Source organism: Littorina saxatilis, linkage group LG5, assembly GCF_037325665.1.
Source record: "Littorina saxatilis isolate snail1 linkage group LG5, US_GU_Lsax_2.0, whole genome shotgun sequence".
Classification (NCBI taxonomy): domain Eukaryota; kingdom Metazoa; phylum Mollusca; class Gastropoda; order Littorinimorpha; family Littorinidae; genus Littorina; species Littorina saxatilis.
In genome coordinates this window covers 62,638,469-62,650,968 of record NC_090249.1, presented here as the reverse complement: position 1 = coordinate 62,650,968, position 12,500 = coordinate 62,638,469, and the positions used below count along the sequence as shown (strand labels likewise).

The window sequence follows — 12,500 nt, the reverse complement described above, 5'->3', positions numbered from 1 at the left end:
AAAGAGAACTAAATCCGAATAAATTCAAACATGGTCACACACACCCACACACGCACGCACACGCACGCACCCACACACACACTATAATGTTAACAGTTACTCTCAGCAAATCTTTTTACCCAAACTTGACCTAACTTTGACCTAGAAAGTTGAAGCAAGTCAAACAGTTTTGGGTTTTGTTTGGAGGCCACTACACCATGGGAGTATGTCACGAGCTGTGGAACTCACAGAATGAAACTGAACGCACTGCATTTTTTCACAATGACCGTAGTCCGCCGCTTGTGCATAACGGAGTGAAACTGACGAGCCTGTTCAGCGCTGTAGTGGTTTCGCTGTGCTGCATAGCACGCTTTTCTGTACCTCTCTTCGTTTTAACTTTCTGAGCGTGTTTTTAATCCAAACATATTATCATATCTACGGTATATGTTTTTGGAATCAGGAACCGACAAGGAATAAGATGAAATTGTTTTTAAATCGATTTCGGAAATTTAATTTTGATCATAATTTTTATATTTTTAATTTTCAGAGCTTGTTTTTAATCCAAATATAACATATTTATATGTTTTGGAATCAGACTATCAGGAAATGATGTAGAATAAGATGAACGTAAATTTGGATCGTTTTATATAATAAAAAAAATTAGTACAATTTTCAGATTTTTAATGACCAAAGTCATTAATTAATTTTTAAGCCACCAAGCTGAAATGCAATACCGAAGTCCGGCCTTCGTCGAAGATTGCTTTACAAAAATTTCAATCAATTTGATTGAAAAATGAGGGTGTGACAGTGCCGCCTCAACTTTTACAAAAAGCCGGATATGACGTCATCAAAAGTATTTATTGAAAAAAAGAAAAAAACGTCCGGGGATATCATTCCCAGGAACTCTCATGTCAAATTTCATAAAGATCGGTTCAGTAGTTTGGTCTGAATCGCTCTACACACACACACGCACAGACACATCAAATACGAGAAGTGTATAACATTTCAAAGCTCCAGCTTACAAAAACGTTGACACCTTGAAAGTTGATGAATGTCTGGGGGAGTGCGTAGTTCAAGAGCCTTACTAACATGTTTTTAATGTTTTTACGCATGCATTTGCATGGTGTTGTGTTTAGCGGTATTCAGTGTCAACGCTGTGCAGTGATGAAGTTACTACTTATTATTCCCCCCTCTGCTTCTTTACCTCTGTAAACTTGTAGAGCTAGTTATTTTTCGATAATGACCCAGCAACCAAACAAATAACGAGCCAGCAACAGCCTGAATCCTCGATAGTGCAATGGGTTGAGAAGCTGTTCTGTTTTGGTACTACTTTTGCGACTGAAAAGTTCCGAACGCTCTATACGTACGAAATATACATCTCTGGAGCAAACAATACAAACATACCGCATTTAAATTAACAACTACAGGCCTGAACACATGAATCTCCATATAAAATCCATGAGTTAGGTTGTTTTCTGAATCTAGATCTGCCGTGCACACACCGTTCATCACAAGCAAATTCCCAAGGCAAGTAACTCATACTCTTGCCGACAAGAGTAGTTCCCCTTCTTTTAACGCAGTTTCTTCGACAACACTGACTGCAATCCGACGGTCAGTTTTCAACAATATTTCATTTTATAAACAGATCACACGCAACCAAATGCACACATCTCATCAATTTAAACAACATAAAGCGGTTTCATACACTATTTTCCCCAGAAAACTGAACTTCATACAGTAATTAACGTTGGAACACGGGTGCAAAAGTTCGTCTGCTAGTCCCATTTGACAAAAGAACATTATCCTAAACGATGCTAAAACATAAACAGAACACACAATATCTGCCTTTACCACCACAGCAGAATAACAGCATATCTGTGTACTTGATTTTAGTCTAAAACAGGGAAACTGACAAGAAGTGTTAACAGAATGGAATGATTTGCACGGAACTATACAACCGCGCATTAATCGATCGCCTGCGCAGGTTGACTGGTTGAGTGATTCGGATTCGATCGAACTTTCGCACAAAAACTCCTGTTTTCTTTGAATAACTGAAGAAAGGAGGAATAAAGAGGTTACACACCTCGTCTCAGTGATTATTAAAAGTAATGGTCTCAGTTCGCGGTCATGAAAAAGCTCGCTGAAGCTCGCATTTTTCATGATCCGCCAACTTCGACCATTATTTTTAATAATCACTGAGACTCGGCATGTAACCTCTACTTACAAGTGTGAGCGCTGTACAGCAGTGCACTAAACTGTAGCTGCAGTGTCAAAGATGTGTACTGACGTACTAAACTGTAGTTATAAGCTTTAGTAATGTAGTAAATGTAGCCCTAAACTGAAGTAATGTAGTAACGCTGAACTTTACCCTGTGGCAATAACAAAAATAACAGTAAAAACACTTTATTGTCAATCAAAATGAATACATTATAATAGACAATTGTCTTGGACACGTTCAATGCACCAACCTGTGTACGATGCCACGCCTGTGTAAGTGAAGCAGCCCCTCCACCACCTCCGCTGTGAAAAACCTGTCACATTGGCCAACAAAAGCGTTGAGCGGCGCAGCATGTTACAGTAAAAGACAAACATCCAGTGTTCTCTAACAACATGTACAATAGACGATTTTCAGAAATAAGTCTGTCGGGTTGGTATGGGCTATGAAAGACTGTCTGACTAATTGTGAAAGAGTGAATACTATTGCTGTTATTGAGGCAAACTGTGAAAGAGTGAATACTATTGCTGTTATTGAGGCAAACTGTGAAAGAGTGAATACTATTGCTGTTATTGAGGCAAACTGTGAAAGAGTGAATACTATTGCTGTTATTGAGGCAAACTGTGAAAGAGTGAATACTATTGCTGTTATTGAGGCAAACTTTCCCAAGTGACACTATAGGCCAGTCACTAGCAAGGGATGTGTCTGAAACACGTGGAGCATGTGTGGAAAGTTTGCCTCAACTAAAAGCAAGAGTATTCACTCTTTCATAACCCATACAAACCCGACACACTTATTCCCGGAGTTCGTCCATTAACATGTTATTTTGGTTGAGAGTAAAAACGACAAGGTAGTATTAACTGTGTGTACAAAGACAAGTAATAAGGTAGTATTAACTGTGTGTACAAAGACAAGTAACAAGGTAGTATTAACTGTGTGTACAAAGACAAGTAACAAGGTAGTATTAACTGTGTGTACAAAGACAAGTAACAAGGTAGTATTGTGAGAACTGTGTGTACAAAGACAAGTAACAAAGTAGTATTGTGAGAAATGTGTGTACAAAGACAAGTAACAAGGTAGTATTGTGAGAACTGTGTGTACAAAGACAAGTAACAAGGTAGTATTGTGAGAACTGTGTGTACAAAGACAAGTAACAAGGTGGTATTAACTGTGTGTACAAAGACAAGTAACAAGGTAGTATTGTGAGAACTGTGTGTACAAAGACAAGTAACAAGGTGGTATTAACTGTGTGTACAAAGACAAGTAACAAGGTAGTATTGTGAGAACTGTGTGTACAAAGACAAGTAACAAAGTAGTATTGTGAGAACTGTGTGTACAAAGACAAGTAACAAGGTAGTATTGTGAGAACTGTGTGTACAAAGACAAGTAACAAAGTAGTATTGTGAGAACTGTGTGTACAAAGACAAGTAACATGGTAGTATTGTGAGAACTGTGTGTACAAAGACAAGTAACAAGGTAGTATTGTGAGAACTGTGTGTACAAAGACAAGTAACAAGGTAGTATTGTGAGAACTGTGTGTACAAAGACAAGTAACAAGGTAGTATTAACTGTGTGTACAAAGACAAGTAACAAGGTAGTATTAACTGTGTGTACAAAGACAAGTAACAAGGTAGTATTGTGAGAACTGTGTGTACAAAGACAAGTAACAAGGTGGTATTAACTGTGTGTACAAAGACAAGTAACAAGGTAGTATTGTGAGAACTGTGTGTACAAAGACAAGTAACAAAGTAGTATTGTGAGAAATGTGTGTACAAAGACAAGTAACAAGGTAGTATTGTGAGAACTGTGTGTACAAAGACAAGTAACAAGGTAGTATTGTGAGAACTGTGTGTACAAAGACAAGTAACAAGGTGGTATTAACTGTGTGTACAAAGACAAGTAACAAGGTAGTATTGTGAGAACTGTGTGTACAAAGACAAGTAACAAGGTGGTATTAACTGTGTGTACAAAGACAAGTAACAAGGTAGTATTGTGAGAACTGTGTGTACAAAGACAAGTAACAAAGTAGTATTGTGAGAACTGTGTGTACAAAGACAAGTAACAAGGTAGTATTGTGAGAACTGTGTGTACAAAGACAAGTAACAAGGTAGTATTGTGAGAACTGTGTGTACAAAGACAAGTAACAAGGTAGTATTGTGAGAACTGTGTGTACAAAGACAAGTAACAAGGTAGTATTAACTGTGTGTACAAAGACAAGTAACAAGGTAGTATTAACTGTGTGTACAAAGACAAGTAACAAGGTAGTATTGTGAGAACTGTGTGTACAAAGACAAGTAACAAGGTGGTATTAACTGTGTGTACAAAGACAAGTAACAAGGTAGTATTGTGAGAACTGTGTGTACAAAGACAAGTAACAAAGTAGTATTGTGAGAAATGTGTGTACAAAGACAAGTAACAAGGTAGTATTGTGAGAACTGTGTGTACAAAGACAAGTAACAAGGTAGTATTGTGAGAACTGTGTGTACAAAGACAAGTAACAAGGTGGTATTAACTGTGTGTACAAAGACAAGTAACAAGGTAGTATTGTGAGAACTGTGTGTACAAAGACAAGTAACAAGGTGGTATTAACTGTGTGTACAAAGACAAGTAACAAGGTAGTATTGTGAGAACTGTGTGTACAAAGACAAGTAACAAAGTAGTATTGTGAGAACTGTGTGTACAAAGACAAGTAACAAGGTAGTATTGTGAGAACTGTGTGTACAAAGACAAGTAACAAGGTAGTATTGTGAGAACTGTGTGTACAAAGACAAGTAACAAGGTGGTATTAACTGTGTGTACAAAGACAAGTAACAAGGTAGTATTGTGAGAACTGTGTGTACAAAGACAAGTAACAAGGTAGTATTAACTGTGTGTACAAAGACAAGTAACAAGGTAGTATTGTGAGAACTGTGTGTACAAAGACAGGTAACAAGGTAGTATTGTGAGAACTGTGTGTACAAAGACAAGTAACAAGGTAGTATTGTGAGAAATGTGTGTACAAAGACAAGTAACAAGGTAGTATTGTGAGAACTGTGTGTACAAAGACAAGTAATAAGGTAGTTTTGTGAGAACTGTGTGTACAAAGACAAGTAACAAGGTAGTATTGTGAGAACTGTGTGTACAAAGACAAGTAACAAGGTAGTATTGTGAGAAATGTGTGTACAAAAACAAGTAACAAGGTAGTATTGTGAGAACTGTGTGTACAAAGGCAAGTAACAAGGTAGTATTGTGAGAAATGTGTGTACAAAAACAAGTAACAAGGTAGTATTGTGAGAACTGTGTGTACAAAGACAAGTAACAAGGTAGTATTGTGAGAAATGTGTGTACAAAGACAAGTAACAAGGTAGTATTGAGAGAACAAGGTTTAGTAACGGTATCGTCCACGACAAGGTAGCCTACTTTTTTTCATTTTTCACGTGTGCAGCCAAATAGAGACAGTGGGGTCAATGAAGATTTATACACAGCAATAATGAGCCATGCATGTGTTGACAGTCGTACAGTGACAACCGAAAACACTTACACGCTAAGCTTTCTTACCGTAGCATACACTGACACTAAACGTTAAAAGGGTTATTTGTGGTTTGTCTTTCAACTTGCTGTGGAGGAAAAATGTTCACTCTGTCTCTCTCTTTGCTTTCTTTATTTGTTTGTTGTAATATGTTTTCACAACAATGCATTGTAAAGGGAGAAACGAACAATATCTCCTCCTTTGTTCATGGGCTGAAACTCCCACGTGCACTCATGTTTTTGCACGAGTGGATTTGTACGTGTATGACCGTTTTTACCCCCACCATTCAGGCAGCCATACGCCGATTCCGGGGGAAAACGAACAATATGAATTCGAGAAAACTTGCAAAGCAGAAAGAGTCGAACCTTGAAGTTGCTTCGCAGAGCAGACCAAACTCTTCGATGATCTTGGCCAGACTCCCCCCGCAGTGGAACTGCATCAATAGATAGCAAGCTGTCTGCAACACGAACGACAAGAAGCACAAGGAACTTAGTCGATAAATATCGACAGGGGGCCGACTAATGGTTTAAATGTGAAATGTGTGTATAATAATGGGTGTGGGTCTGAAATGAAGTTAGGTAGTAGTTAACATTTGTTTTGAATAATTATTGGTATTTTGACAATGTGGGTAGCATGGAAATGTAAGCAGTTTAATGTAAGTCTTAGGTACCATTGTACCCAGGAAGAGAGACCAGAGATAGGAGTAGGTTGCAATAGCTTGTGTGGTCTTTGAGTTTTGTTTTTGGAAAGATATTGTTAAAGAAAAAGAAGACAATTACGGTAATGCAATATTTATTGTGAAAACCAACGATTGTACAAAGAACATGTGAAGCAACCTTATGTCTATGATGGTGTGAAGAAAATTAGTTATGATTTATACTATTATTATTTAGACTTGAGACAGTGTTGTGACGAGCGTTGGCTAATGGTAACGAGTACATATGTGTGTAGTTGTGGTGTGTGTGTGTGTGTGTGTTTGCGCGTTGGTTTGGATTATGGGTGTAATTTGTAAAACAGATGTGACAGTAATAATGGAGTTCACATCAGTGAGGTTAGTTTGAAATGGAACACACGCACGTTTTTGAAAAAACAATATGAAATTTTGAACCATGAGATCTTTATCAAATAATAAACTGAACATCAGCAAAACATCAAAGCAATTATTAATAAGGTTTGAAAAGCTTGACTTACTATGTTAATCTATGTTAAATAGTGGATTGAAGGCTGAAAACGTCATTTACAAATTACATCTGAGATAGGGAGGGCGGGAGGGGGAAGTGCTGAAAGTGTGGATGAGAATTAAAAAAAAATGCTGAGTGACAACAGGGAGGTTAAAGGCTGCCCTTTTCGTAGCGTTCATTAATTAATTCCTATTGTTTACATGTGCCAATAATGTTATAAAACTGAACCTAAGGGAATATAATAACGATTGGCTGTAGCTTTCGAACACAGAAAAAATTATTTCAGTATTGCAAAGTGGTTTTGATAGTGTCGAATGTAAACAGAACAGTCTCAAAGTGAAAGTGGATGTTTTCCGGAAATTGCGAAGTTAACAAGAATACAGAAAAGCGCGCTTTCCTGCTTAGCACAATACGTTACCGCGCTAATCTGGCGTGTCAATATCACTACGTTTTGGACGTGGAAGGTGAGCGTTATCCTTTACGCGGGGATTGACGACGCTGTACTGTCTGTGTTGACGGTCTAAAAATAGCCCAACCTCTGCTTTGAGACACATGTTTACCGCCCTCAGCTAATTCAAGAAATCACCCCCCCCCTCCTGCTAGGTACACGTGCACTCAAGTTAACCTCTGCTTTGACCTGTGTGCCAAGAGTCAGATGAGAGAGAGAGAAAGCGAGGGCGAGAGAGAGAGAGAGAGAGAGAGAGAGAGAGAGAGAGAGAGAGACACACACACACACACACATAGACAGAGACAGACATAGAAAGACAGAAGCGGAGAGACTCAGAGGGAGACACAGACAAAGACATACATACATACACAGAGAGAGAGAGAGAGAGAGAGAGAGAGAGAGAGAGAGAGAGAGAGAGAGAGAGAGAGAGAGAGAGAGAGAGAGAGAGAGAGAGAGAGAGAGAGAAAATGTAACTGATCTCATGAGAACGGTTGAGGCCTTGCAAGGTTTTGACGGCAACAATAATTATTGTAGTTCTCCAAGACTTTATTTCAGTTTGATTTGTAATATGTTGGGAAGACATATTTATCAATTGATCAACAAAATAAAACATGATACAAAACGACACAACATTGTTATAATCATTATTGGCCAACGTTGAACGTTTACGAAGGCCTCAATCTTCCCGCGCCGTAGACCAAATTAATAGGTGCTTGATTTTGGTATTTTGATTTGCATAACATTAAACCTTTCTTGGGGTTCATGGTCATGGCAACAGCCATATTAATATTATATGATGTATAATATTATATCCCATGACCTCCCTTCTTTGTCTCTGTTACTTCAGTATGGGTATATATGTTGTATTTTTATAGCTCAATAAATACATCATGGACTCAAAAAAATATATGATAGTGCAGATTCCGATTTGGGCGAAGAACTACTTTGCTCCCGACCTTTGACCTCGCGCCGAACAATGTGACACATTTGTATGAAGTTCCAAAATCGTATTGCACGGCTCAGAAAACCATATCAGTTGCACGCAAAAATGAATCTCAGAACTGATCTGATGTATGAGATGCAATAAGCAAACGTTTCTTTCATTATGAAAGCAATGCGGGTGGGAAAAAACGAACATTCAACTTACAAGATAACCAGATGCTAGCGAACCAAAACAAAAACACGAGTACCCTCCCCTTGCTTCGTTAGCAGACGACTTTTGAGAATCTGTCAGACCGTCCTTACCTGGCACGGTTGGGCTTCGCTATCATCAGCTGTTTCACGTGTTTTGCGAGCAAGTCTACTCTTTTGCCTGGCTCTGCAGTAAGTCCACATTGGCGATGAAGGTATCTAAGAACTTAACATGTGTGTATTTTTCCGTAATCCAGTCATATTCTTTCAAAATGCAATCAAGCGGCGGTGACAGACTTGGGTCCTGTTTTCATCGCATCAATACCAGTTTAGGTTCATGCAAACACACTCGCAAAACAGTTTATCATGTAGATACATTTCAAATAGGGAGCAAATGGTTAAATCTACATATGTGTTCCCTAAAATTTGCTTCTCTGTCAATAAGACTAATTGTATAATAATGCGTTCGAAAAAAACAACGTGGAATCGATTCTGAATCGAGTCGAGTAAGCCAAATGGGGGCCAAACCGGTTTCCCCGTTCCGCCGACCTGAAACGCAAAAGAATTGTGCGCTTCAACTAAATGGATTTCTATACGACTTCATTACTTTCTTGCAACTTATGAACCTTTACTTAACGCTTTTAAACGGTCTGAAAGTAGTGTTACCGCGTACTTATAGATGCACTCATTCGTTTTATTTTTTCAGCGACGGTCACTTAGTTTAAGGTTGCAAAAAGGCCATGTCTCGCTGAAAACACTGTTTCACACTCCACAGATCGCAAAAGTGCCGCTAGTAGTCTACACTTTGTGTTTGATGGTAGAATGGGATATACAGATTACAACACTCGTGGTTTTTTATATGGCTTGTATTTCAGTCAAGACCCAGCGGGAATATCAATCGAGAGCCACTCGCCAAAGGCTCGTGTCTCCCGATGATATTCATCCGCTGGGTCTTGACTGAAATACAAGCCATATAAAAAACCACTCGTGTTGTAACCTATACATATTTCAGCATATGTGAATTACATGTCATCATACCAAACTGTCATACATTTTTATTCCTACATTATTCTGATTGATCACAACCAAACCTACTATCATTGGACACATCCAAATGAAAGCGCCTGTTCTTGACAACTTGCCATTGATCTAAAAATATAGAAATAGTTTGGGCGGAAGTGATAGAACATCAAGTCCATCATGCCTTGTTCTATTATAGTACTTCCTGTGCCCGCAACAGAAAGTTCGTCTGCTACCAAACGAAGGCAAGGTCCTACCCTCTCCTTTGTGACATAAATTTCCTTTTGGTTCATGATTTTTTCCTACACCTGTGCTGAAAATAAGACATAAAAATGTTGGTATATAAGTCACTCAAATGCAGTATAGTATGAATGGTTTGAGTTTGTTGCGGTTGACCCTGCACAGTTCGACCTATGATGTTTTTATTGAACAATTTTGCCGCCACCCCTCCCATAGGGTGACGGATTTCACAACTTTCTACTGATGAACAATGTTGCCTTCACACCTCCCATAGGGTGACGGATGTCACAACTTCCTGTGTACACAAACTGATGACGTATTTCACAACAAAATGGCGCTGCCCATGGTCAACCTCGAAACTAACCGTATGAATGGGGGCCTCCTGGCCCCCATAATGATAGTTATGACAAGGTTTACAAACTACCTGCACAAAACTGACTGCTTTCGATCGGTGTCAGTTCTCCGTCCGTCCCGTCGATTGGTCCTAACAACTTTCGACAACGGGAGTTTTGTGAGTGAATGTGTTATCTGAATATTTCATGACAGAAAAAAGTCTTTTACAAGGAATTCATATTTCTATGTTCAAGGTGAGAATTCCTGACAGGAAATGAGTGTATGTCTTCTTTTAGTGTGACAGGTTTTATTTTTAGCAACTATGGAACACAAGAAGAGCAAACGCTCGATCGAGTCACTTTCGCAGTTCTGAATATTATATGAGGCATCAGATGGACAGGAAGAAATTGCTATTCACAACACAATGAGTCACGTTCACATAAAATTTGAGCCCGGTCACTTTTATAGTTTCCGAGAAAAGCCCAACGTTAAGTTGTGTGTTGCCGAACAGAAAAGGCTAGTTATCTCCCTTGTTTTTCTGATAACGTTCGTAAAAGGCTACAGATGTAAATACTTTGATGTAAAGAATAATCCTACAAAGTTTCAATCACATCCGATGAACTTTGTCAAAGATATAAAATGTCTAATTTTTCCTTTGACGCTGACCTGTGACCTTGAAAAAGGTCAAAGGTCAACGAAACCATCGTTAAAGTGTAGAGGTCATTGGAGGTCACGACTAAACAAAATATGAGCCCGATCGCTTTGATAGTTTCCGAGAAAAGTCCAACGTTAAGGTGGTGTCTACGGCCGGCCGGCCGGACGGCCGGCCGGACGGCCGGCCGGATGGCCGGCCGGCCGGCCGGACAGACTAACACTGACCGATTACATAGAGTCACTTTTTCTCAAGTGACTCAAAAAACTAAGGCAGCTGTTGCGATCAAACTTCATAATGCTACAGAAAAAAAGGATAATATAGTATGTATACAATTTCAATCGCCACTCATCGATATCTGGTTCTAACAAGGCAAGGAGAACTGTTTGCTTGTTTTTTTCGTTTGAACAATTTCATTCAAAATTGCACGCAGTGATTGTAATCATGCTTTTGAAATTGATAGCAAGGGTATGAGCTGTGGTATCTGACGATGCTTTTTTTAAATGTTTTAAATCACCCCACCCTCACTTCGTCCCCTCCATTAAACTTGCAGTGGAATCCTAGCTAGGTGTTTTGCTTGCATTTGTCTTATAACAGCTGTTGTATCTGACGATGAATGCTGGGTGTTTTGCTTGCATTTGTCTTATAACAGCTGTTGTATCTGACGATGAATGCTGGGTGTGTATCTTACGTCTGTCTGAAAACAGCTGTGGTATCTGACGATGAAGGGCGACACGCCGACCTGGATGAAGGCGTGGAGCTCCTTGGTGCGCAGGGCCTTTGGACACTCCTTCTTATCCATTATCTTCATCGCCAGCCGCTCGCCCGTCACCTTCAGCTCAACCAGCTTCACCTGCACAACAACACAGTGTCACCAACATCATTTATAGTCAGCTCCCACATTATCTTCACCTGCAAACCAACACAGTGTCACCAACATCATTCAGTCAGCTCCCACATTGTCTTCACCGCTGTCGTCAGCATAATCGTCCTTGTCGTTTTAGCTGTCATCGTCATCATCATCTTCCTTGTCGTCGTAAGTGTCGTCGCCATCATCATTGTCCTTTTAACTGTCGTCGTCAACATCATCGTCCTTGTATTCGTTACTGTCGTCGTCACCATCATCGTCCTTGTCGTCGTAACTGTCGTCGTCATCATTATCTTCCTTGTCGTAGTAACTGTCATCGTCAGCATCATCGTCCTTGTCGTCGTAACTGTTGTCGTCAGCATCATCGTCCTTGTCGTCGTAACTGTTGTCGTCAGCATCATCGTCCTTGTCGTCGTAACTGTTGTCGTCAGCATCATCGTCGTTATCGTTGTAACTGTTGTCGTCATCATCATCGTCCTTTTCGTCGTAACTGTTGTCGTCATCATCATCTTCCTTGTCGTTGTAACTGTTGTCGTCAGCATCATCGTCGTTATCGTTGTAACTGTTGTCGTCAGCATCATCGTCGTTATCGTTGTAACTTTTGTCGTCAGCATCATCGTCTTTGTCGTTGTAACTGTTGTCGTCATTCATCACCGTCCTTGTCGTTGTAACTGTTGTCGTCAGCATCATCGTCCTTGTCGTTGTAACTGTTGTCGTCATCATCATCGTCCTTGTCATTGTAACTGTTGTCGTCATCATCACCGTCCTTGTCGCTGTAACTGTTGTCGTCATCATCATCGTCCTTGTCATTGTAACTGTTGTCGTCATCATCATCGTCCTTGTCGTTGTAACTGTTGTCGTCAGCATCATCGTCCTTGTCGTCGTAACTGTCGTCGTCGTCGTCGTTAGAATACGTGTACTGTCT

At 39.7% G+C, this 12,500-nt stretch overlaps 1 protein-coding gene across 2 annotated transcripts in view; it reads right to left on the bottom strand.

The window, feature by feature from the left end:
* The window catches only part of LOC138967671 (ribosomal protein S6 kinase beta-like), a 47,805-nt gene that overhangs the window by 29,005 nt on the left and 6,300 nt on the right, over nt 1-12,500 (bottom strand). For both annotated transcript variants that reach the window (XM_070340312.1, XM_070340313.1), the window contains exons 4-6: nt 11,399-11,560; nt 6,068-6,159; nt 2,448-2,510 (exon numbers count right to left, since the gene is read on the bottom strand). In XM_070340312.1, coding sequence (XP_070196413.1) covers nt 2,448-2,510; nt 6,068-6,159; nt 11,399-11,560 — 317 coding nt within the window. The remainder of the gene's footprint in view (nt 1-2,447; nt 2,511-6,067; nt 6,160-11,398; nt 11,561-12,500) is intronic.